The sequence below is a fragment of the Anomaloglossus baeobatrachus genome, chromosome 5 (assembly GCF_048569485.1).
Source record: "Anomaloglossus baeobatrachus isolate aAnoBae1 chromosome 5, aAnoBae1.hap1, whole genome shotgun sequence".
Lineage (NCBI taxonomy): Eukaryota > Metazoa > Chordata > Amphibia > Anura > Aromobatidae > Anomaloglossus > Anomaloglossus baeobatrachus.
Window position 1 is genome coordinate 503170393 of NC_134357.1, and position 27945 is coordinate 503198337.

General features: G+C 46.4%; 1 protein-coding gene across 1 annotated transcript; it reads left to right on the top strand.

Moving 5' to 3' along the window:
- The first annotated feature begins 979 nt into the window (after positions 1–979).
- On the top strand, positions 980–27945 carry LOC142312839 (uncharacterized). The gene is made up of 5 exons (XM_075351825.1): positions 980–1201; positions 1284–1407; positions 1491–1588; positions 20579–20669; positions 26514–27945. The coding sequence occupies exons 1-5, from the start codon at positions 980–982 to the stop codon at positions 27767–27769; spliced, it is 1791 nt and encodes a 596-aa protein (XP_075207940.1). The 3' UTR covers positions 27770–27945.

Genomic DNA, 27945 nt, shown 5'->3' on the forward strand with positions numbered 1-27945 from the left:
GAATCTCCTTCCTTTTAGCTTCATCCCATTGCTTCATGTACTTCCTTGTGCTAAGGGGAATAGGGTAGTTCCCTCTGCACTGTGACTACCTTTCAGATATTTGTAGATCGCTATTAAGTCTCCTCTCAGCCTTCTCTTTTACAAACTAAACATCCCTAGTTCTTTTAGCCAGTCTTTATATGACAATGGTTGGAGACCTTCTAACATCGTGGTTGCTCTTTTTTGGACTTGCTCCAGTATATCTATGTCTTTCTTGAATTGGGGCACCCAGAACTGTACACAGCATTCCAGGTGGGGTCTGACCAGGGCTGAGTATAGGGGAATAATTACCTCTCTTTATCTAGATTCAGTGCTTGTCTTGATACAACCCAGAATTTTGTTGTCCTTTTTAGCTGCAGCTCCGCATTGTTGGCTCATGTTGAATCTGGGATCCATTATTATGCCCAAGTCCTTTTCCCCGGTGCTATCACCTACTTATATTCCTCTCATACTATATATATATATGCTTTTTAAATTTCTTTTACCCAGATGTAGAACTTTTAATTTTTTCCTGTTAAAAACCATTCTGCTCTCCTCAGCCCATTGTTCGAGTGTGTCTAGATCCTTTTGAATACGCTCTCTTTACTCTCTAGTGTTGGCTACTCCTTCTATCTTAGCATATAGTGATCATGTGAAGCCGGTAACAGCTCCGGAGATTCCTTACATGGGATTTTTCTGATGTTACATCGTCATCTTCTCCCCATTCAGGTCCCTACAATATCGATTCCTCTCAGATCTTCTATAGAAGAGAATTTTCCTGATTGACCCATCAAGGATGGATAGGGACAGGGACAAGATGGCGGAGAGGATATTACACCTCACCCTAGAGATCCTCTTCCGGCTTACTGGAGAGGTGAGAGATTCTGATGATGTCACATTACATCATTCTTATCTATGGGAATAACAGATGGACAGAACTGGAGAGGTGAGGACTCTGGAAATGTCTGTAGTGAGATTTATTAATGTGTCTCTCCATAACCAGGATTACACAGTAGTGGAAAAGTCCTCTAATGAGCGCTGTCAGGACCCTGTGTCTGAGGGATGGGGAAGACCCCTGAGCCCAATCACGGGGCCTCCACCTCTCCCCCTGATACATGAGGACATCAATGACCAGAAGATCCTAGAACTCACCTACAAGATGATTGAGCTGCTGACTGGAGAGGTGACACTGCTGGGAATGCTGGGACATTATACAGTAACGCTATGAAGGGATCGGGGGATGACGGTATCATTGTATGTGTCAGGTTCCTATAAGGTGTCAGGACGTCACCATCTATTTCTCCATGGAGGAGTGGGAGTATTTGGAAGGACACAAAGATCTGTACAAGGACGTCATGATGGAGGATCCTCAGCCCCTCACATCACCAGGTAATAGACAGGACTAAATACACACGGCCTATAATTATCTGTATGTAAAGAATGAATTCAGTCCCTGTATGTGTTTCCTCCAGATCTATCCAGTGAGAGGACAACACCAGAGAGATGTCCCCGTCCTCTTCTTTCACAGGACTGTAAACAAGAAGATCCCGATGCTCCTCAGGATGATCAGGTAGATGGAGAGAAGGTGTCATGAAATCTCCCTATGATGTGTAGACCGCTGTGAAGGTCTTGTGTTCAGTCTTGTTTTATCTACTAGTATAAAGCTGGTTACCGAAGTACATTCTCTGTTTTTTTTCTACTTTAATTAAGTTATACTTTCATTTACATCTGGTATCTTCTGGGTCTGAGTGACAGCAAGTAGGTATTATTTTGTCTTTGTTTCATGGTGATCCATAGGCTTGGGTTTTTCCCTTGCCTTTGGCTTCTCCTAAATTGGCCTCTGTAGAGGCATTTCTCTCTCTGTCTCATTTATGATGATCCTGGTATCATCTTTGCTGAATCCAAGATTCATTGATTGTTCAGGATGATCGCAGCGTGGAGGACTCAGAGTTTAGACAATGGGCTGTGGTGATCTCTTGAAATGACCCTGCTGTTCAGAGTCAGTTCTGTAAGGGACTGTTTGATCAGTTCAAGGACAGAATGACTAAGGCTATGTGCGCATGTTGCGTAATTACATGCAGTTACGCTGCGCTTTGTAGCGCAGCGTAACTGCATGCGTCCTGCGTCCCCTGCATAATCTATGAAGATTATGCAGGAGCCGTGCGCACGTGGCGTCTTAGAGCGCTTCAGCTGCTGCCCGAAGCGCGCGTTCTAAGAAGTGACATGTCACTTCTTCCGTGCGCTTTGCCTGCAGCCCCCGCTCTGTCTATGGGAGGAGCTGCAGGCAGAGCGCATGGAATCTGCTTTTTTTTTTTTTTACTACGGACATTTTCTGCAGCGATTTGAAGCGCACATGTGCTCTTCAGATCGCTGCAGAAATTTCTGCAGTGACTGTACGCAACGTGCGCACATAGCCTTACAATTCCAGTCCACAGTCTTTGGTGCATGCCATGTCTTTTGCTACTTGTCTGGACAGACTTCTGGAGGACAGAGACACATTTAGGCTATGTGCACACGTTGCGTTTTTTTCAATGCAGAAAAAAACGCACCCTCTGGCAGAGAGGACAATTGTAAACAATGCGTTTTGGAAAAAACTGCATAGAAAACGCATGCGTTTTTCATGCGTTTTTCATGCGTTTTGCTTGCGTTCTCTTCAGGTGCATTTTTGACCACATGATCCAGTGACACGGCGTCTAGTACACAGTGCCAGCCTTCCTGCAGAGATGTGAGTGTTGTCCACAGGAGAACGCAGCTGGCCATGCCCACGATTTGGGTTCAGGCTGCTGTGGAGCTCTATGCTACCTGCAGAGAACACTCTCGTCTCCACAGCATAAATTGACATGCTGAGGCTCGGGAAGCCGCACCACAGGTCAGTTTCTGCTGCGGAGAAAAGAAGCACAATGGGCACAGGATTTCTAAAAATCCTTCCACTGTGCTTCTACTGCACAACGCAGCGTTATGAATGCAGGGAAAACACTCTGCGCCCAAAACGCTGCAAACCCTGATTGTGGGCACACAGCCAAAAATGTGTCAATGGATGTCAAACATATATAACGTCCCACCACCCTGCATATGCTAAGCTGGCGCCCTTTAGTGCCTTTCATGTGGCACTAAAGGGTGCCTAGCCTTGTATTTAGCCCAAAAAAAAAAAAAATTAAAATAAATGACGTGGGGTCCCCCCTATTTTTGATAGCCAGCTAGGGTAAAGCAGTCAGCTGTAACCTGCAAACCACAGCTGACAGCTTCTTCTTGTCTGGTGATCAATTTGGCGGGCTCCCCAAGCTGTTTTTTTTTTTAATTTATAAATAAATAATTAAAAAAAAACAAACCGTGGGGTCCCCCCAAATTATATAACCAGCCAAGGTGAAGCTGACAGCTGGGGTCTGGTATTCTCAGGGTGGGAAGAGCCATGGTTATTGGACTCTTCCCAGCCTAAAAATAGCAGGCCGCAGCCGCCCCAGAAGTGGCGCATCCATTAGATGCGCCAATCCTGGCGCTTCGCCCCAACTCATCCCGTTGCCCTAGTGCGGTGGCAAACGTGCTAATAAATGGGGTTGATACCAGATGTATAATGTCACCTGGCATCAAGCCCAGCAATTAGTGATGTCACGCGTCTATCAGATACCTAACTAATTGACAGTAATAGAAAAAAAAATTGACAACAAAAAAAAATTTTATTTGAAAAAACAATCCCCAAAATATTACCTCTTTCACCAATTTATTGAAAAGAAAAGAAAAATCGGGTCCCTGTAATCCATTTTTGACGTCCCACGACTCTGGACCTTCTAGAATATGGGGGGCACACTCAGGGAACGTGTCCCCCATTTTCTAGGAGTGCAGACCTTCCATTTGAGGAGAGTGGGAGCAAAGAATCTGCACCCACTCTCCCCGGGTCACAGCTGCAGAGTCCGTGCAGTGAGCCAGCGTCATTGAAGGCAGGAAGCCGACCTGACAGCTGCTCCCTGCACATGTGACCGGCGCGCACTGTGAAGGAGGAGGGGGCCACGGGGGATCAGCGCTGTGACAGGTACGGGGGTTACCGGGAGACACCGGGGGGAATAGGGGGTGACCTGGCAGGGCCTGGGGAGCAGTTTTCTGTCGCATGTGTTATGGCACATGCGACAGAAACAGAGGAATAGGGCGGCCGGTGCGCTGCTGTGCACGCGGCCGTCTTGGATTTTTGGGAGGGGGTTGGGGGTTGGGGCGGGCACTTTGGTGACACCGGCTTTCCTGAACTTTGCCAGGAAGTGAGGTCAACAGGAAACCTCTTGACCTCACTTCCAGGTAAAAATGCCTGCCTTCTGTATGCCGATAAAGCATGCGGACCGCAACAAAAATGCAGCGAACTGCGGTGTAGCTGTGTTCTGACCCACATCATTGATTTCAATGGGTGGAGAACGCAGCTACAACGCACAAAAGAAGTGACATGCTGCTTTTTTATCCGCACCGATTTTTGGCATCCAAAATGCTGCATTTAGAAACGCAGCGTGTGCATTGATTTTTCGGCTTTCTCATAGACTTTGCAGGGGAAGCAGGACGCATGCAATTTGCCACTGAAACGCTGCGGTTCTAAACGCAGCGTTTCCGTGGACAAAAACGCAACGTATGCACATAGCCTTAAGGGTATTTTTGGTGGCATCTCTTTCGTCAGTGGAGACTGGTGAACCTATGCAACTCATTTTTGTTTATATTGTGAGCGACTGGGTCACGTCATAGCTCAGTACTTTAGCTACATTAATGAATTCCAAGGAGAAAGAAAAAAATCTTTAAGTTTGAGGATGCTGATTCCAAGAGTTTAAGATTATCTCTGATACAAACATCATGTTTTTGAGGTTTTTTTTTACAGGTACCCTTGGAGGCTAAAACAGGGTTTATTTGTACTACTGCATTTGTGGATTCAGGTTCTGCTCTGAATCTTATTGATGATGACTTTGCTATGAACTGTAGATAAAATGTTTCTTTCCTCGTTCATCCCATTCAAGTTTCAGCAATTGATAACTCTCCTCTTTCCTAAAGCCACATGACCTCAAGGGTCGAATATGTATTTATGAAGGTACGGGTATTACACTCTGAATTCATTTCATTTTTGGTGTTCCCTTCTTAACCCACAACATTGGTGTTGGCTTGCCCTAGACCTGACCCTGATTTGACTTTGAGCACTAATTTGGCTGAGGTCCCCTTCACACGTCCGTGAAAATCACGCACGTGTTTCACGGACGTGTCAAAGGTGCGTTTTCCCCTCCATGTGCCGTGTTTATGGCACTACGTGTGTTCTCCGTGTGTTATCCGTGATAACACACGGAGAACGGAACTTTCTGCTCACCTGTCCCTGGTGTCGCTGTCCGTGGTGCTGATCTTCGGTCTCCAGCCCTGCCGACTCCCCGCTGCTGCTGTTGCCGGCCGCAGTGAAGTGAATATTAAATAAGCATAATGAGCGGCGGTCGGCAGCAAGTGACAGCAGCGGCAGAGACAGGAGGGCTGGAGAAAGCTCTGACACGTGTGTTTCTCCGGCGCGTGTCACACGGGACCGCATCCACACTACATCCGTGTGGTACGGGTGCGGGCCGTGTGACACCCGTGCTGCCGGAGAAAAACGGACATGCATCCGTGTGGAGCACACGGACACACGTCTGCTCCACACGGAGACACGGGTTAATGGCTGCACACGTGCGTGCACATAAACCCATTGATTTTAATGGGTTTACGTGTGCCCGTGTCTCCAGTACATGCGGGCACGGACCTAGTACGTACCGGAGACACGTGCGTGTGAAGGGGGCCTGAAACAGATTACAGACGCCATGTCACATTTGAATATCCCCTGACATGCCAAAACAGAAGAAACCCTCTACAAGTGAACCCATTCTAGAAACTACACCGCTCGAAAAATTCATCTAGGGGTGTAGTGACCAATTCTAACCCTCAGGTGATTCACGGAATTGGGCTATAAATATAAAAAGTTATAATTTTTTTTTCCAGTAAAATATTATTTTGGCCACAAAGTTTTAACTTTCAAAAAGGAAAAAGGATGACAGAAAAAAATGAATCATACAATTTGTTACACAATTTCTCCTGAAATTGCCAATACCCCATACGTGGTTGATAACTACTTTTGAGGTACAGTGCAAAACTCAGAAGGGAAGGAGTTCAGATTTAGTTGGAATGACTTGTGGATGCCTTGTCACATTGGCAGAGCCCCTGACTTGTCAGGAAAGCAGAGCCCCCATAAGTGACCGCATTTTATAAAGTGCTTCTTTGAATGAATTCACCTAGGAGTGCAGGGAGTATATTGACATAACAGTTGTGTCATAATTGGATGGTTAAGAAAAAATAATATTTTTACCACTAAAATGTTGTTTTAGCCCCCCCAGATTTCCAATTTTCACAAGGGGAATAGGTTAAAAAAAGCATAATGTATTACACAATTTCTCCTGAATGTGGCAATACCCTGCATGTGACTAAACAGCGCTGCCTGACCACACGGCAGGGGTCAGGAGTTAAGGAGCATCATTTGACTTTTGCAGCACAGGTTTTCGTAGAATAGCTTGTGGACTCCTTTTACAGCGCCCCTAAGTGCAAGAAAAGGAGAAATCCCCCCATGTGACTACATTTTGGAAATTAAACCCCTCTAGAAATTCTTCTACGGGTGTAGTGATGATTTTGGATCTGGAAAACACCCATGGAGTCAAACACAGTGAAAGTTGCAGACTTAAAAATTGATAATAAGCCCTTGTAGTTCCCAGTACATTTTTAGTGCCCATACACTGTGCCCAGCTGGTGGTGTTAGGAACACACTCCGTATATTAAACAGGTTCTCTTCACTACAACAATGCCAAGCATGTGGACGTTACCTATGGTTGAAGCACAATGTGGTGCTCAGAATGGAGGGGGGCATTTAAATTTGTGAGAGCAGATTTTCTTGAATTCCTTTTCTCTATCGTTTCATTGGGGGACACAGGACCATGGGGACACAGGACCATGGGTTATGCTGCTGTCACTAGGAGGCTGACACTAAGTAAACATAAAAAAGTTAGCTCCTCCCTAGCAGCATACACCCCGAGCCGGAGGCGGGCTCAGATCAGTTTTTAGCTTAGTGTCGTAGGAGGCTGATGTGGGCCGTCTCGGCCCCCCTCAGCCATGTATGTTTTTGCGCTTTTTTATTTTATTTCGGCGCCGCTCATCGCTCTCATACCTGTCGTCTTCTTCTCTGCAGGTATTCGCTTCACTCATTCTCCGCAGCCCCGTGGGTACCGCTCCCCAGGGTCGCAGGGGCTTGAGACTTCGGGGCCCTCTCCCCCGCCCGTCCCCGTGGTACCACTCCCGGGGGTGCGCGTGTGGGCAGGTTGTTTTGTGGGCACCCCTGATTCGCCCTGAGGTATCACCCCAAAGGGCGTACAGGGGAATACAGCAGGGATGGAACCTCAGCAGCGTTTGTGATAGATGGGGCCCTGTCACGCTGCCTTCTCCTGATAGGGGGCTGTCTACCCCCATCATGATGCCTACTACCCTGCCTTCAGCACGCTCTCCCCCGGAGCCTTCCTGGACGAGCAGCGCTGTTCACAGGCAGGGCCAGGGAGCTCTGCCTGCACCGCATCCATCGCTGAGCCGGCGCCGCCGATTGCAGGTAGGATCCGACTTCCCTGCTCTTTCCCCCGGCCCCCTCCATAAATTTAGTCCCCGGCTTCGGCCTAGTCGCTCCTGCGTCCTAGCCACGCCCCCGCTGCATGCTATTGGCCGCCGGTCGTCTCCCTCTGTACCTCCCACTGCTCTGCCTCCTGGCAGATGGTGGGGGCTGTGAATCCTCCAGACTTTTCGCGCCGGAATCCTGCTCCTCCCCCAGCCTCCTCCAGCGTCCCCTCTCCATTTTAGCCTGCCTCTGGTCCCCTGAGGCTGCAGCACGCCGGCGTTCTGAGTTTTCTGGCCAGCTCATTCCTGGACTCCACTTCTGGACTGGTGGGCAGCACGCAGGACCTGGGTAAGCTCTGCTCCTAAGGAGTAGCCCTCACTAGGTAGCATTCTCTGAGTTTAGGGACGAGTTAACCCTCTCCTGTCTCCTTCCTAGCAGCCACCAGAGAGAGTACCTGTGTGCACCATGCCTAAGGCTAAGCCCACCCAATCCAAGCAGGCCCCCTTTGCACTATTTTTTGCATGCTCCTCCTGCAGCTCCAAATTTTCCCAGGGTCAGGACGCCCCACTATGCTCCGTCTGTTCTACAGACGCGCAGCCTCCGCAGGACTCCGCGGCCGACGCTTCTGATACCGCAGACGCCACAGCGCCATATGCTGCAGGGCCCTGCGTCCCGCCCCCCCCCCGACTGGCTAGCGTCCCTGTCCCAGTCCGTAGATTCCCTCTCTGAGGCTTCTCGGACCATCGCGCAAGCTCTACGCCTGCTGCCGACGCTCGCCCAGATTCCCGCAGACCCGGCGCAATTGCCCCCGGAGCAGGTGAGCCCCGTTGCAGGGTCCTCCTCTGCTGCTCAGAAACGGACCCGCCGGGTCTCGTCCTCAGACTCTTCCCAGGTTTCACCTTCATCCCCAGGTCCAGACCGTCAGTCCTCCAGGGAGGCTTCTGACTGCTCCGAGGATGACTCCGATGCGGTACCCCTACAGGACTCGGAGCAGGCGGCCGATATTCGGCACATGGTAAATAGCCTGATAGAAGCAGTAAACCAGACCTTGAAGGTACAGGTGGACCCAGTCTCCTCCCAGAGCACCCAGGTCTCCTTTAAGCGGGTGAAGCGGGCCCAGAACACATTCAGCGGACATCCAGAATTCGCTGAGTTACTGCGCAGCCACAGGCAACAGCCGGACAGGGTATTTACCAGCGGTAAGTCCATCGATTTGCATTATCCCTTTCCTGAGGGTCTTCGAAAGGATTGGGCAGGTTCCCCTGTGGTTGACCCCCCAGTCTCCCGCCTGTCTTCTCACACAGTCCTTCCACTCACTAACGGTACGTCTCTCAAAGATCCTACGGACCGTACTATTGACAGGTTGGCCCGTTCCGCCTTCGAGGCAGCGGGCTCATCCCTCTCTCCGGCCTTCGCCTCGGTTTGGGTGGCGAAGGCCCTGATGTCCTGGGCGGACACGCTACGCGGCGGTCTCCGCGCCATTCCTACCAATCCGGACCTGGTTCCCATCGCCTCGCAGATTTCCCTCGCGGGTGAGTACTTGCTCAATGCAGCCCTGGCGTCTGCAAGTTGCGCGACCCAGGCCGCCAGCAACAATGTGGCCATCCGTCGAGCCCTTTGGCTCCGCTCCTGGAACGCGGATGCGGCCTCTAAGAAGTCACTAACTTCCCTGCCCTTCCTAGGGGAGCGTCTCTTCGGAGATAGGCTGGACCAGCTGATCTCCGATGCAACGGGAGGAAAGAGTACATCTCTCCCCCAATTGCGCCCCAAGCGCTTCCAGAATCGGCGCTCCACCGCTCGTTTCCGGTCCTTTCGCAGCTTCAGCTCCAATCCCCAGCCGCGGAAAAGCCGCTCTCCTCCGAGAGACAGGAAGACCCCGTCATTCAAGACCAATCCCGCCTGGCGTTCACGCCCCCGCCAGTCCACGAGATCCTCTTCTGGTTACCGCCGTCGTTCCTCCAAGTGACTCGCGGTCGGCGCGCAACAGCGCCAGACTTGTGGGAGGGCGCCTGTCTCGTTTTCAGCATGTGTGGATCCCCCTGACCGCCGATGCCTGGGTCAGAGAGATCATCACATCAGGCTACAAAATAGAATTCGAGGCAAAGCCACCGAGACGTTTTTTCCTATCTCGCCCTCCCGAGTCTACCGCGCGGGCTCGCGCGTTCTTTCACTCCATAGACTCCCTCCTCCGAACCGGAGTCGTGGTACCAGTCCCTCCCGCAGAGCGTTTCAAGGGGTTCTATTCCAACCTTTTCGTGGTCCCCAAAAAGGACGGCTCTGTCCGTCCCGTCCTCGACCTAAAGCTTCTGAACAGGTCGGTGAGACCTCGGCCGTTTCGAATGGAGTCACTCCGGTCCGTCATCGCGTCCATGGAGGTAGGCGAATTCCTGGCATCGCTGGATATTCAAGACGCCTATCTTCACGTCCCGATAGCCACCTCTCACCAACAGTTCCTCCGTTTTGCGATAGCGGAAGATCACTTCCAGTTCACAGCTCTTCCCTTCGGCCTCGCATCCGCACCCAGGGTCTTTACGAAGATCATGGCTGCTGCCATGTCCGTCCTGCATGCCAGGGGTGTCATGGTCATCCCGTACTTGGACGATATGTTGATAAAGGGCTCTTCTTTCGAGGACTGTCGTCTCGGGGTTCAGGTCACGATCGACACCCTTTCACGGTTAGGGTGGCTGATAAATCGGAAGAAGTCCTCTCTGATCCCGGCCCGTCGGATCACCTTTTTAGGCATGGTATTCGATACCATCCAAGGGCGAGTTTTCCTCACACAGGAGAAGATCTCATCCCTACAACGAGGACTCCGCGCTCTTCGGCGTCAGCGCCAAGTGTCCATCAGGTTCGGCATGCGAGTCCTCGGTCGTATGGTGGCGGCGATGGAAGCGGTACCCTTTGCACAGTTCCATCTCCGGCCACTCCAGCTGGCCTTGCTGAAGAAGTGGGACAGATCTCCCTTTTCTCTGGACCGCAGGTTTCATCTTTCGCCGGAGACCCGCAACTCCCTCCGTTGGTGGCTCAATCAGCGCAACCTCGCATCAGGGAGGTCTTTCCTCCCGCTCCACTGGAAGATAGTGACCACCGACGCCAGTCTCCAGGGCTGGGGAGCAGTGTTTCGACATCACACAGCGCAGGGCCGATGGTCACCGAGAGAGAGTTGTCTCCAGATCAACATTTTGGAGATAAGAGCCATCCGGCTAGCCTTGCAGCAGTTTCGGCACCTAGTACAGGGTTGCCCGGTCAGGATCCAGTCGGACAATGCGACGGCGGTGGCGTACATCAACCACCAAGGCGGCACAAGAAGTGTCGGGGCGATGCGAGAAGTCAAGAAGATATTGCACTGGGCCGAGTGTCATCACTCCCTGATCTCAGCGGTACACATCCCAGGCGTGGACAATTGGGCGGCGGACTTCCTCAGCAGGGAAGGCCTCGCCTCCGGAGAATGGTCCCTCAACCGGGAAGTCTTCAACCAGATCTGCGACAGATGGGGAGTTCCGGACGTGGACCTAATGGCCTCCCGGTTCAACCGTCAAGTTCCGCACTTTGTAACGCGGTGCCGCGACCGCTTGGCTTTAGGAGTCGACGCCCTCACCCTCTCATGGAGCCAGTTCAGTCTCCCGTACATCTTCCCTCCGCTCCCTCTAATTCCGAGGGTCCTCAAGAAGATCAAGGCGGAAGGGATACCGGTCATCCTAGTGGCTCCGGACTGGCCCAGGCGAGCATGGTTCGCGGAACTAACTCAGCTCCTCGCAGACGCTCCGTGGCGCCTTCCAGACCGTCCAGATCTCCTGCAGCAGGGGCCTCTCTTCCATCAGAACTCACAGGTCCTAAATTTGACGGCCTGGCCATTGAATCCTGGGTTCTAGCTAAGGCTGGTTTTTCCTCAAGAGTGATTCAGACAATGATTAGGGCCAGGAAGCCATCTTCATCAAAGATTTACCACCGCACGTGGAAAGTTTTCTTCAGGTGGTGTGAAGAGCAGAATATTTCTTCTCCTCTCGCCTTCTCCCTTCCTTCCCTGTTGGCATTCTTGCAGTCAGGCCTAGATGCGGGTCTCTCGCTCGCAACACTAAAGGGCCAGATATCGGCGTTATCAATCCTGTTTCAGAAGCCACTGGCCGCTCGTTCACAGGTTAAGACCTTCATCCAGGGAGTAGCCCACCTGGCACCGCCGTACCGTCGGCCTCTAGAACCGTGGGACCTTAATCTAGTCCTAGGGTCACTTCAGGGCTCCCCATTCGAGCCCTTGCGAGAATCTTCCCTGTCTCACCTGTCTTGGAAGGTGGTGTTTCTTGTTGCCATCACTTCTATTCGCAGGACGTCAGAGCTGGCAGCTCTCTCTTGTCGTTCCCCCTTTTTGATTTTTCACCAGGACAAAGCGGTTCTCCGGCCAGATCCCGCTTTTCTCCCAAAGGTGGTCTCCCCGTTCCATCTTAACGAGGAAATCATCCTTCCATCCTTCTGTCCTGGCCCCTCTCACAGCTTGGAGAGGTCCTTGCACAGCCTGGACCTAGTGCGTGCACTTAGAATTTATGTCTCCAGGACCGCGCCGTTCCGTAAGTCAGATGGTCTGTTTGTTCTCCCTTCTGGTCCCAAGAAGGGTGAATCTGCATCCAAGGCCACAATTGCCAGATGGATCCGTTCCGCCATATCAGAGGCCTACCGGATTCGGGACAAGTCTCCGCCGCGGGGGGTAAAGGCGCACTCTACCCGCGCAGTGGGCGCCTCTTGGGCGATTAGGCATCAGGCGTCGGCCGACCAGGTCTGCAAGGCCGCCACCTGGTCTAGCCTGCACACCTTTACTAGGTTCTACCACGTTCACACCCAAGCATCGGCAGATGCTATTTTTGGGAGAAAGGTCTTGCAGGCAGCAGTTGCGCACCTGTAATAGGGTGGCAGCATTCAATTATAGTGCAAGCCCGCCGAGGGAGGTTGTTGTTGTCTGCCTCTGCGGGTTTTTCGGTATTCCCACCCAGGGACTGCTTTTGGACGTCCCATGGTCCTGTGTCCCCCAATGAAACGATAGAGAAAGTAGGATTTTTGTGTACTCACCGTAAAATCTCTTTCTCTGAGTCTTCATTGGGGGACACAGCACCCACCCTGCTTGGTTTTTTGGTTGATTCAATTGCATTTGCCTGCTATTTTTTCAGTGGTCTTATGTTCATAGACCTCTTGTTTGCACGGCTGCATTGTTTTAGTTACAACTTGTGTTTATGTATGGTGATTCTGGTACTCCTCCTACTGCTTGTGCACCAACTGATCTGAGCCCGCCTCCGGCTCGGGGTGTATGCTGCTAGGGAGGAGCTAACTTTTTTATGTTTACTTAGTGTCAGCCTCCTAGTGACAGCAGCATAACCCATGGTCCTGTGTCCCCATGGTCCTGTGTCCCCCAATGAAGACTCAGAGAAAGAGATTTTACGGTGAGTACACAAAAATCCTACTTTTTAGTGGAAGCTCCAGTGCCTTTATGATGCCAGGGTGTGGAAGCCACCTATATTTCCATTAGCATTTGCCTGGCCTATGTGGAGACATTTTTTGTGGGTTCAGTTGAATGCTATTGGTGGTAAATTGGGGTACAGAACATTTTGGATCAGTTCACATTTTTCCTGTGCTCAATCCTGAGCACTTACATTACGGTTTCCATCTACATCTCCAAAATTCATGATTCGGGTGAAACCCCCGATGGATCCATTCACCAATAAGATAGCAGAGGTACTCCGAACTCCGTTTTGCCTCTGTTCTGCACTGTTTTTCTTTTCAAAGCTGCATACAACTGTTGTTGACCTCACTTTTGTTCACGCCTAAAAGGCACGTAAAAAGATGAACACTGCGGGACCACAGGTCAGAGGGAGTCAATACGATGATTTTATCTCTGGAAAACACCCATGGAGTCAAATGTTGCAGAATAAAAAATTGCAAATAAGCCCATGTAGTTCCCTGTACATTGTAGTGCCCGTACATTGTGTCCAGCTCGTGCTTCTGGATACACAAACCCCTATAAATTAAACGGGCTTTCCTCACTACAACAATGTCAAACATCTAGGTGTTATCCGTGGTTAAAGCACATTGTGGTGCCCAGAAGGGAGAGGACCATTTGGATTTGTCAGTACAGATTTTGCTGTTTTTCTTTTTTAGGGCAGCCACAGTGCTTTTCCAGAGCTTTTATCCTACCAGTAATGGGGAAGCCCCCCATATTTCAGTTAACAGACGACAGACCTGTGTGGGATTTGTTTTTTTGTGGGTTGAGTTGAATGCTATTTGATGGCAATTTGCGGTACAGAACATTTTGGATCAGTTTACATTTATCCTGTGCTGTATTACATTAGGATTTCTATCTACATCTCCAAAATACGTGAGTTAGATGAAACCCCCTGACTTAATTTGCCTCATTACAGTGAATTTTCCGTTGGGATTTTTGTCTGAATCACGTTTTTCAGAGATTTACATGCAATCTTCTTGGTGTACAGTATGTGCTCAGCGTAGAGTGCAGGATAAATGTGAGCTGCACCTTACTGCGATCTTTGTGAGGCAGAATAAACAAAGCAACAGTAGATGAAGAATTGGATTCATCTATTTGTTGTTTTTTTACACCGTTCACCTTGTGGTGTAAGTGATAAGGTGGCTATATTCCTCAGGTCAGTACGATTACAACGATACCTGATTTACCGTATTTTTCGCTTTATAAGAAACACTTTTGTTCCCCCAAATTTTGGGGGAAAGTAGGGGGTGCGTCTTATAAACCGAATATACGAGGGGTGTATATATATATATATATATATATATATATATATATATATATATATATATATATATATATATATATATATATATATATATACTGCAGGGTCCGCTCTGGAGCACTGCTGGGGGCAGGGAAAGCTGTGAGCGGCAGCATTATATCTCCTGCTCCCGCTCATATAATATGCACAGCCGCTGTCCAGCAGTGTGGTGCTGAAACTGCATCACGCTGAGGGGCTGGGGCAGCGGGGCATATTATATCTGCCTGCGCCCTCCTTTGATCGCACATGATCCCCCCTGTGTTAGATATGGCCCTCGTGCTGCTGCCCATAGTAAAATAAAAAAGCTTTACTCACCTCCAGCGCTGATCTCCGGTCTCCTGCTGCTGTTGTCTGTGATATGATGATGTGCCGATCACATGACCGGTAGCAAGAACCAGGAAGTAAGGAAGCCGGAGCTCAACTGCGAGGTGGAAGACACGGAGGGACAGCGCTGATAAGGTAAGGAAAGAGTGTTTTATTTTATTATAAGCAGCAGCATGGGGGCATATCTAACACAGGGGAGATGTGCCATCTATAGGGGCCATGGGCAGCTGTATGGGGGCCATATCAAACACAGGGGAGATGTGCCATCTATAGGGGCCATGGAAAGCTGTATGGGGGCCATATCAAACACACAGGGGAGATGTCCCATCTATAGGGGCCATGGGCAGCTGTATGGGGCCCATATCAAACACAGGGGAGATGTGCCATCTATAGGGGCCATGGGCAGCTGTATGGGGGCCATATCAAACACAGGGGAGATGTCCCATCTATAGGGGCCATGGGCAGCTGTATGGGGGCCATATCAAACACAGGGGAGATGTGCTATCTATAGGGGCCATGGGCAGCTGTATGGGGGCCATATCTAACACAGGGGAGATGTGCCATCTATAGGGGCCATGGGCAGCACAGAGGGACGTGTCCCAGCACGAGGGGGCTATATTCAATATAAGGGGGCCATATCCAGATTAAGGGGGGCTAATTTTAGGATGGGGGGCTATGAGGGACATATACCCTATATGATTTGTTAGACGGACACTGGCATTATAAGATGGACCCCATTTAACATTAAAAAAAAATCTCTTTTCCTTCACCAAATTTGGGGGTGCGTCTTATAATCAGGTGCGTCTTATAAAGCGAAAAATACGGTATATAGTTTTTTTTAAGGTTTGGCGACTATCAAGCTAAAAAATTCTTTTTTACAAAATAAATGTTTTTGGCATCATTGAGTTTTAAAGGCTATAGTTTTTTTTCTGCCGACTGTCATGTGAGGGCTTGATTTTTACAGAATGAGTTAGAGTTTTTATTGGTATCATAGTGGGCCACATAATACTGTATCTTTGATCGCTTTCTTTTCAGCTTTTTGTGAGGCAGAATCAAGAAGAAACAGTAATTCAGGAATGTTTTTGCATATTTTTGTTTTTTTTTATGCCATAACAGTGGTAATACAGATTTAATCTTTGGGTCAGTACAATTACAGCGATACCAAATTTATAATTTTTTTTTGTTTGTTTTGATGCTTTTATATTTTATACCATAAAAACCGTTTTATAGAAAAAGATAATATTTTTGCATTGCCATATTCTGAGAGCTATAGCTTATTCATTTTTTGCTGATGGAGCTGTATGGCAGCTTGTTTTTTGCAAGACGAGATGACATCTTCAGCGATATTATTTTTATTCATATATGACTTTTTGATCGCGTTTTATTCCACTTTTTTGCCAGCTGTATGATGAAAAGATATAATGTTTGCTACTAGGCTTGGGCAGACCCAGGCTGTAAAAGTCCAGATCCACGCGGTTTCAAAGATGCCCGGGTGTCGGACCTAGGCCGAGGAATCCGGGTGTTTGATCCAGAACTGGCGCTCAAGAAAATAAAGGAAAAATAAAGAAAATAAGAATAAAGGGAGCGCTTCATACTTACCAAGGCTCCAGCCTGGCTGTAACTGCTCCTGCACTGCTGTACACTGCTCTTGTGGCCTCCCTAAGCTGCTCATTTCATATGCACTGCTTTCCCCGCCCACCGACCGGCCTGCCGTCTGTGATTGGTTGCAGTCAGATGTGCCCTCAGCCTGTGTGGCAGCGTTTGCCTGCAGTCATCGCTCATCGCGACTCATTCATTCTGCACTCACAACGGGCAGTATTGTTTTATTGCCAGGAGGTGTAGATTTGGTGCAGGAATATGGTGTAAAAATTTAATCAACAAATTTGCATCCCTTGGACCAAAAATGCAAAAATAAACGTTTTTTCTTTTCTGCCAGGAGGTGCATATTTGGTGCTGAAATCTGGTGCAGACGATTAATCCATTCATCATATACTGATGGTGGGTCTGGTGTTGTGTTCATGTGTACTGATTATGGTTCCGGTGCTGTATTTATGCTCTAACGGCGGTTATGGTGATAAATACATGTCATGATGGTGGTTCTCATCTTGTATTAATGTTGATGTAGTAATCTTTAATTTATTGATACAAAATCATTATAGGGTTAGTGTGCTGTTCATTGCAGTCATCAGCAACATAGAAACTGAAAAAAGACATGTCTGTTGGTGGCTTATCTCTTAGGCGGGCTTTGCACACTACGACATCGCAGGTTCGATGTTGGTGGGGTCAAATTAAAAATGACGTACTTCCGGCATCGCATGCGACATCGTAGTGTGTAAAGGTTCGGTGATACGATTAACGAGCGCAAAAGCGTCGTAATTGTATCATCGGTGCAGCGTCGGCGTAATCCATAATTACGCTGACGCGACGGTCCGATGTTGTTCCTCGCTACTGCGGCAGCACACATCGCTGTGTGTGAAGCCGCAGGAGCGAGGAACATCTCCTTCCGGCGTCACCGCGGCTTCCGTAGGATATGCGGAAGGAAGGAGGTGGGCGGGATGTTTACATCCCGCTCATCTCCGCCCCTCCGCTCCTATTGGCCGCCTGCCGTGTGACGTCGCTGTGACGCCGCACGACCCGCCCCCTTAATAAGGAGGCGGGTCGCCGGCCAGAGCGACGTCCGAGGACAGGTGAGTCCATGTGAAGCTGCCGTAGCGATAATGTTCGCTACGGCAGCTATCACAAGGATATCGCAGCTGCAACGGGGGCGGGGACTATCGCGCTCGGCATCGCAGCATTGGCTTGTGATGTCGCAGCGTGCAAAGTACCCCTTAGAGAACAAAAGGATCTGCAATCCATAATCTGACATCATTATTTTCACTGACATCTATCAGTGTCTCTGACTGATTTATATCAAACTGGAGGCCAAATCCATTTGTATCAGCTGAATAGGCTAACATTAGTCTAATGTGCATGGGGTGTTAACTACTTATTAAAGGTTATGTGTACCTTTAGAAATGTCCTTTAAACGTCTGCAAGCCAAGCAAATTTTTCAGATCAAGTTTTTTTATATTTTTTTTTTTTTTTTTTGAGCATGAAACTTTACAAACATAAATCTCAGTATCTCCTCCAAACTCATCCTCAGTGTGCATCACAGTACTTACAAAAAGTAAACATGCCATAGTAGGCTAATGGTACTCATACTGTAAATATTAAAATTGAACCGTATAAAATATCAGATATGTTTTGATGAATATACATTACTCCTTCCCCACTCCCTATAATCAAGTTATATTACTATTGTCTTGGGGCAGCACGGTGGCTCAGTGCTAATTGTTGCTTTGCAGCTCTGGGTTCTGGGTTTATGACCTACAAAAGAAAATATCTGCAAGGAGTTTGTAGGTCCTCTGCGTGTTTCTATAGGTTTCCACCAACACTACAAAGACCTACTAATAGAAAATTTAGCTTATCAGCCATCTGGGGACAGTGATGATGGTGTCTGTAGTGCGGAATATGATGGGGCTATATAAGCAAAGCATAATGAATACATTTACTGTACATTAAGCCCTTTTTGTTTGTTATGCGTCACACAGCTGGAGGTATTTATAAAATTCAGTTTGAGGAATCCCAAACGCATTTTGCAAAATTACTTACTCCCATCACCTAATAGAACGTGTGGTAGTGTATGAATACCCCATAATGCCTAGTTTTAAACCCCTTCACGATATATGATCTAAACTTGCATTATATGTCATGCCCCTGCCTTTGATGCTTGTCCGCATGCCTAGCCCGCATCTTTACCCACACATGATAGCTGATTTAATTAGCCATTGTGCACCTCTAACTGTCATGGGTGTATCAAAGATACGTCTCCTGCTGTTATAAGGCTTTCATCGGTGCCCTCGTGACTTGATCACAGAGCGCCAATGGGTTGTCGTGACAGCCAGGGATGAGCTGATGCTATAAGCTGGCATTCGTAGGAGATCGTGATTTTAGCTATATATATCAGTGGTAATGCACGGCTTTGTGCAGCACTAGTGATCGGACGATCGCAACTTAAAATTCCCTAAAGGGACTAGTAAATACAATAAAAAGTGAAAAAAAATTTAAAGTGAAGAAAATGTAAAAAAAAACAAAACACAAAAGTTCAAATCACTCACTCGATTTTACCTCTTTGAAAATAAAAGAATTAAAAAAAATACACGTGGTATAGCTGCGTTCAGAAATGTATGACCTATGAAAATACAAAATTAATCTGATCAAGAAGCAGCGAAATAAATTAAAAAAAAAACAACAACACCAGAATTATGGGCGTTTTTTGGCCGCTGCCACATTGCATTAAAATGGGGTGATCAAAACATTGTATCTTCCCAAAATGATTTCAGGAAAAATGTTAGCGCAGGGCGTAAAAAATAAGCTCACACATTGGGATCCCGGAAAATGAAAACATTACAGGTCTCAGAAAATGGTGACAAAAGCAACTTTTTTTTTCTATAAATATCCATTTTTTTTCACCACTTAAGAACTGACCTGGAGAATCATATTGCCAGGTTAGCTGAACCATATTGTAAACATTGTAAATTAAAAGCCCCAAAAAACAATTGTGTAATTTAATTTTTCTTTTCAATTTCACCACACTAATTTTCTTTACTATTTTCCAGTACTTTACATGGTAAAAGTAATGGTATCATTCAAAAGTACAACTCATCCCGCAAAAAAACAAGCCCTCACATTGCTATATTGATAAAAAAAAAATAAAAAAGTTATGGCACAAACAGAAAATGGCATGAAAGGATTAAACCCCTCTAATCGATACAAACTCTGAAGCCACGGGGTCTCCAATATTGAAGTATACTGTGTGATTCTTATTTAGACCCTGTAGCTCACTCACCTTCCACTATAGCCAATGAATTAACATAATAGTTGGAATTTTTCCTGAGGGCACTATAAACTTATGCGCTTCCAATGCCTCATATAACCTAGGTGTATTATATTTTTGGAGTCAAAGACACGGCACTCCTCCTTCACCAGGGTCAATATGTTGAAGTATAGCCACATGGATTTTGAACCACCAGACCTCCAGCACCTTTTACTCTTTGCAACGTTCCCAGCCTGATTCGCGGAGTTTGCTTCAATCAGATCAATTCACTAAACAGGCGATTCATTTTAAAAAATATCTCTGAGGTATCCACACTGCGGAGTTATTCGTAACATACAACAACTGGGGCATCCAGATCATTTTAATTATATTTGTGCATCCTATCATATTGTCAGTGGTATAGACCAAGTTCTCAGCTTATGTTTGACCCTTGTAATATTTGGCGTGAGGTTGTTTTTTTTAACGTCCTTCAGCTTGATCTCAAGCCAAGGTAACTTCATGGATGAACGATATATAAGAAGATCGACCTTGTGCAAGCCTAGCTAGCTAGGTACACTATTTTGTTCTCCACCATTATCTTGATATTATCAAGCCATCGGATAGGTGGTCTTCCTCTTTGCCTTGTTCCTTCTATTCTTAAGATCATTATGTCCTTCTCTTCATATGATGTGTCCAAAGTAGGCAAGTCGTAGCTTGATGATACTTACTTCGAGTGACATATCTGGGTTGATTTGTTGGTATTGATAACATCCTTCTCCAGCTCCATATTTCAAAGGCATCGATTCCTCTAATATCTTGGTTTTTAATGCTCACTTGAAGTGCCTAGAGCAGGATGAACGCCAAATAGATGGGTGCCATTTTTGTCTGCCATGTTCATTTACTATTGTTTTTTTAAATTATTTTACACGAGTTCTCCGTCGATTTGTGACTTTTTTCCAATATTTATTTCAGGGTGAAGATCTGACCCATACTAATACTACAGAGACATATGTCAGGGATGATGAGCTATGGAAAGAGGTGATCCTTACAGATAACTGCACAGGTGAGCAGTAACCACTAAATGTAGAGAAGTCACAGATTCGACTCAGTCAATGGATGGTATAATTATGTTTTAATTTTTTAGGGTCTGTTACATTAAGCTTTTCATGTGGATTTTACATGTAAAGATTTATCTCTTAAAGTTAACAAAAAAAACACATTTTCACACCATTTTGTATGGTTGTCTCTCTGGTTCAGAAAAGATTCTTCTGTATTCACAGTCCTGTCTAATACCGGACACTGTGTTCAGTGAATGTCTCTAAATATACTTTTGAAACTTTCAGTGCAATGGATTCAAACTCAATATTAATGAATGAGATGTCAAATGCAGAAACATTACCAGTGAGTAGTAATGAGAGAACACGAACTGTAAAGTTCGGAATCCTTACCGGACACCTTGTGTCACCCGAATAAAGCTTGTTGAAAGCTTGATGTTACGCTAGGCATGGGGAAGTATCAGGACAGGGAAGGGAAACCCTGGGTCTAGGGAAGGGGGAGATAGTGACCTTTGACCAAACCTACCACTGGCCCCTGGCTCCCCTGACCACCCTAGAGAGGTACTGCACCTATGCGCCAAGCAGGATACCTGACCCTGGCTGATCCTGAACTGGGCCTTAGGTAGGCAACAAATGAAATGATTGCTTAGTCAACCCCACTAAGTGCTAAAGAACACACAGGGAACATACACAGGAGACTGCATATGAACAACTTATCTCCAGCATGACTCAGGGAGAGGTACCTCAACAAACAACAATGTTTCTTCTGATGGATACAAGCAAACTGTTTATATCCAAGGCCTGTATAGAGTTATATGCCTATCACCAGCAAACACCAAGGAGAATTGTAGGTATTTAAGGACACAAGGGGAAGTGATGATGATTAACAGCTGAAAGGTGAGGATATCTGCAGGGTTCTAAATGGAAAGGGATTAACACCAAGCAGAGAAGATACATAGGATACCATTTACACCACAGTAGGAAGAAAAGAATGTCAGGGAGCAGTTTGTGCAGCCAAACATTGCGACCTTCTACAGCTGGACACCACATAACTGTCTGTCAACCGTGACACACCCATGACAGTTGCAGAGCAGCCAACAAGCAAGCTTTTAGGCTGTAAGCCCTTCCGGAGCCATCACAGCCATGACAAGTTTTGCTATGGCTGAGATTGTCCAGCGCATCTTGTGACTCTGCATGTATAAAGGCTGGATCACGGACTGCTCCACCATTTTGCGTTGACTAGAATAGGGAGAGTACGCTGTTGGAGTGAGGGACAGTGATATGTGCAGTTACTAAAAAAACAAATACATTGTAGGGATAGGACAATGTAGCAGTGAGGGTCAGTGATAGGTGTATAGCTGCATTGCACAGCTTTGCGTAGTACTCCAAAACAGCAGATTACAGGCAGTGTAATCTGTTAGCTCAATCTACCAAAAATCTTAAGGCCACGTCTCACTAAGCAACATCGCTAGCAACATCGCTGCTGAGGCACGACTTTTGTGACGCAACAGCGATGTTGCTAGCGATGTTGCTGTGTGTGACATCCAGCAACAACCTGGCCCCTGCTGTGAGGTCGCTGGTTGTTGCTGAATGTCCTGGACCATTTTTTAGTTGTTGCTCTCCCGCTGTGAAGCACACATCGCTGTGTGTGACAGCGAGAGAGCAACAACTGAATGTGCAGTGAGCAGGGAGCCGGCTTCTGCGGACGCTGGTAACCAATGTAAATATCGGGTAACCAAGAAGCCCTTTCCTTGGTTACCCGATATTTACCTTCGTTACCAGCGTCCGCCGCTCTCACGCTGTCAGTGCCGGCTCCCTGCTCCCTGCACACATAGCCAGACTACACATCGGGTAATTAATCCGATGTGTACTCTGGCTAGGAGTGCAGGGAGCCAGCGCTAAGCGGTGTGCGCTGGTAACCAAGGTAAATATCGGGTTGGTTACCCGATATTTACCTTAGTTACCAAGCGCAGCATCGCTTCCACGTGTCGCTGCTGGCTGGGGGCTGGTCACTGGTTGCTGGTGAGATCTGCCTGTTTGACAGCTCACCAGCAACCCGTGTAGCGACGCTCCAGCGATCCCTGCCAGGTCAGGTTGCTGGTGGGATCGCTGGAGCGTCGCTTAGTGTAACGGCACCTTTAGTTTGTACAGTGTGCTTTGCTGTTTGAATAACTTGTTTGTGTGGAGAACATCTAAATAACCAAGCAGTATGATTCTCAAGTCATTCAGCAGTCACTCATCCTTTTTGATGACTCTGCTGGCTGGAGTTCTGTGGCCGATCCACCTAGCCCTGCCCAAGGGGTGGAAGAGACCGAGTGCACTGATGTCCAACTACTTGTGTTGGAGGATGAGTCCGTGGGAGGGCTGGTCAACACTGTCTGCAGAACACCAGAGCATATCTCAGACGATGACAAAACACAGATGTCAACTGCTAAAGCTTTTGTCAGTGTGCAGACTGAAAAGGAGGGCAGGGTTGAGGAGTGAGTGGAAGATGATGCGATGGCTGATGGCGAGGTTATTGACCCCACCAGGAGCGAATGTTATGATAGTGACGTGCGCAGTTCCGCTGAAGAGGTGTTCAAGCAAACAAAACATAAGCACAACAAAAGAGGGAATATCGGGACAAAGCCCTGTGGGTGGCCCATAGCCAGTAATTCAGCTGCTACCGCATCAGTGAAATCCTCCCAGCAAAGCCAGCTCAAAAGAGCTCCCTGGCATGGTATTTCTTCCAGGAATGTGCTGATGACAAGAGAGTGATGGTTTGCAAGATGAGCCTGAAGCGAGGGAAAAATATCCTCAATCTGAGCAGAACCTGCATGATGTGTCATCTGACTTAAAACCACAAGGTGCAGTGGAGTAGTTTCCTCAGAAATCAGGAAAAAACTCTGACTCCTCCTACTCCCTCTTCTACTGCACTGTTGGCCTCTTCAGCTGTGGTGTCGGCATCTTGCATCCGCTCACGATCACCAGGGCCACCTTCCTTTCCGCAAGCACACGATGTGGCAGCAATAGCACCACGAACACCACCACCAGTATCATCTACTATATCCACACCATCTCATGGAGGTCTAGGAAGCATGCACTGTAGAATCGCTTTGTGGACCAACACCACTTCTCTACCAACGAGTGAGCCTTCATGCAAGATCTTTGTGCCATATTGCGTTGCTTTGAAAATTCTACCAACATGCCTAGCACTGCCGACGCCATAATCAGCATCACTAAACCGATTTTTTTTGCCTACTGCAAAAAATGCTGGAGGCCATGATGGACGAGCTGGTAGCACAGAAGGAAGAGGAGCAGGAGGAAAGATTGACTCATTTATCTGCATTGTTGTCCACACAGGGCTCCGAGGAGTGGTTTCTGAGCCGAAGGCAGCCATGTCCCCAACTTTCCAGCCAGGGGACAGTTTTGGAGGAGGAGGATGAACCATCTTACAGCAGAGTAGTCAGAAAGTTAGGTTAGGGGCATCACTGCAGCATGGCTGAGGGGAATACAGAGGAGCCAGACCACACACCTGTGACTGAGTACAGCTTGCCATTGACTCTGGGAAGCCTGGCACACATGAGCCATTACATGCTGTTGTGCCTCCTCAACGACCCTCCAGCTGCAAGGATTCTAACAAGTGGTAATTTCTGGGTGACGACCCTGTTGGATCTAGGCCACAAAGACATCGTAGCATTGCTACTTATGCCACTGGAGCAGGATCAAAAAATGCGTGAATATAAGGCCAAGGTTTGTAATGCTGTACTTACAGCATTCCTATCAGACATCAGCGGCTCGGTGAAACAACAAGGCAGCATAGGAGGAAGTGAACAAAGTGAACAATTCAGCGGTTGCACTGGCCACACCTCAAGATGGAGGGTCATCATGGCCGCAATGTGGCAACAATTCCTGTGCAGCCCTCCACACCATCTAGCAACACCATTTGCTACGGTGCGTATTTCCAGGAGACAGCGTTTAGCAAACATGGTGGAAGACTATGTGTCCACACATATTGCAGTGCTAATTGATGGTTCTGCACTATTTCATTTCTGGGTGTCAAAATGTAATAAATGACATGATCTTGCACAATATGCCTTGGAGCTGCTGGCCTCCCCTGCTGCAAGTGTACTGACTGAACGTGTGTTCAGTAAATACAAGCGCATCCACTTGTCCTCCGCTAACATGGACTAACAGACTGTCATTAAAATGAGTAAGTCGTGGATTACACCAGACTTTTCCATATCTTTGGTTAGTAGACAACTAGCCCACCCCTAAACAGGCACTGGTACACTCTATTTGCCATACCCAGTGTTTTGGAGATTCCAAAAATACAGTAAGCCCTAAAAATAATATCACATTGAAAACCCAATAAATAAATGGTTTGCTGCTTCATCTTCCTTCTCCTCCGCTGCCTCTTCGATCGCCACCACCACATCCATCTAAACCTACTCCGTTTTGAACTCCTTCTCCGGGTTCCTTTTTTTTGTTTTTGTGAGATTGCAGCTTCAGGTAAGTACTGTTTAAACAAAGGTGAAAGTGAAAAAACTTCCAAAATTGATTTAAAAATCCCCAAACATTTACTTTGCCTATCCAGCTCTTATGCGATATATATAGAGAGCTGTCTCGGTGTCTCCTATGTGATGTATATGCAGTAGTCTCAATGTCTATGTGATTTATATACAGCTTTCTCCGTGTCTCCTTCGTGATGTATATTCAGCATTCTTGGTGTAATTTATGTGATGTATTCAGCAGTCTCGGTGTTTCCTATGTGATGTATACAGCAAATTTCCGTCTGCTTGAGTTCCATAAATGTATAGTGACCAATGCAGTCTAATAAACTGTACATCTGTATTTGTTACAACTTTCTGTTTCGGGTTCTTTACAAAAGTTATTGTAAAGAGTTAACCGCACTGCAGACCGACACAATCCTGGAAAAGTAGTTGCAAGTAATCTAACTTCACAAGCGTCACCAAAGAGAAGCCGCTCTAGTGATCACATTAGGGGTTAGTTAATTAATTGATTGATCAAATACAGCAGGATGAATTTCAAATTGATAATTTTGTACAGCCTCTGAATGATGGTACAAATGACCCTTGGCAGAAAAGTTTATCCATCAAAGATATACTTGGTAACGATTGGTGACAGGCGAAGTGTAACATGAACCTATGCGGCAGACGAGTAGTAAAAAAATTAAAAAAGCATAACCTAGTGGCCTAACCGCATAATCTATCAGCCCCTGCTTTGTGTTATACTTTCTTAGTCAATTGATAATTCACTTGTATTACAGTTTGTATGAAAATGTATGCGATCTAAGGGGTAAGGTTTCTCCCTGTGGAGAGTGACATGCCAGGTCTGGCATGCCAGTATGAGCAGACTTAAATGCCTAGCATGCTCCTCTAGGAAAAGAAATATGCAAATTGCTTCTCTATAGAGTAAGAGGACTTGAGCGCTAGTGCCTCCTATTAGAAGTAGCAATCCTAAAAGTCAGTGTCGACACTTTAATGAGCTTTGCCAGACCTGGAATGTCACTCTCCACAAGGAGAAACCTTACCCCTTGGATCCCAATCTTAACCTCTCACCTAGCCAAATCAAATCTCATACTTTGCACTGATGAGGAGGTGCAATACGCAAAACACTATATCTGCAAATTGAGATTCTGGTTTGGCTTATATCCTAAGTGATATGGCAAGGCTCAATAAAGTGTCGATATTGACTTTTAGGATTGCTACTTTCAATAGATGCCACTATAGTTCAAGTCTTCTTCCTTTCTGAAGAGGCAATTTGCTTATGAAAATGTCTAAATATGTGATATTTATATGATTTCAATGCACTGTTATTGAAAATAATTAAATCACTTTTATTCTTGGCAGTTGACTGCACCAGAAGCTCAGAGACACATCTAATATTTTCAGATTTTGCAGCAGATGATCATGCTAATACACCAGATACATATGAAAAACATGCCATTATCCAAGATATACCTCAAGGCCTTCTCAGAAAAAATCTTTCATCTGATCATTTTCAACGGGTCTTTTCTTCTGCTTCATTAATGACTGATATGGAAAACAAAAGTCATAGAAGGACTAAAGAACATGAAATAGCTCTTAAAGAAAATAAAACATTTTCATGCTCAGAATGTGGTAAATGTTATTGTGAGATATTCAAACTTGTTAAACATCAGAGAGTTCACACTAGAAAGAAGCCATTTTTATGTTCAGAATGTGGGAAATATTTTATGCAGAAATCAGAGCTTGTTGTACATCAGCGAATTCATACAGGGGAAAAGCCATTTTTATGTTCAGAATGTGGGAAATGTTTTATTAGAAAATCACATCTTTTTTCACATCAAAGAATTCACACAGGGGAGAAGCCATTTTCATGCTCAGAATGTGGGAAATGTTACAAACAGAAACCACAGCTTATTGTACATCAGAGAACTCACACAGGTGAGAAGCCATATTCATGTTCAGAATGTGGGAAATGTTTTAATGAGAAATCACATCTTGTTAAGCATCAGAGAATTCACACTGGGGAGAAGCCATATTTATGTACGGAATGTGGGAAATGCTTTAATGAGAAATCACATCTCGCTAGACATCAGAGAGTTCACACAGGGGAGAAGCCATTTTCATGTTCAGAATGTGGGAAATGTTTTTGTATGAAATCACATCTTGCTAAACATCAGAAAATTCACACAAGGAAGAAGCCATTATCATGTTCAGAATGTGGGAAATGTTTTAGAAAGAAATCACATTTTGATGTACATCAGAGAATTCACAATGGGGAGAAGGAATTTCCATGTTCAGAATGTGGGAAATGTTATAGCGAGATATTCAAACTTGTTAGACATCAGAGAATTCACACAAGAAAGAAGCCATTTTTATGTTCAGAATGTGGGAAATGTTTCAATGGTAAATCAAATCTTGTTAGACACCAAAGAATTCACTCAGGGGAGAAACCATATTTATGTTCAGAATGTGGGAAATGTTTTAGAAAGAAATCACATCTTGTCACACATCAGATAATTCACACAGGGGAGAAGCCATTTTCATGTTTAGAATGTGGAAAATGTTTTAATTTGAAAGCAAATCTTTTTAGACATCAAAGGACACATACAGCGAAGTAGCAATTTTCTTTTTTTTTTTAAACATTCATGGTGCTGATTAAGAATGACTTTGGTTTTACCAAGATTGGCGTTTGTTTCGGAGATATTTAATAGTTAATTAATTAATTAACACAACACAATTAAAAAGCATTCATAATTGCACAAATATATAATTTATGTAACAACTAATAAGTAAA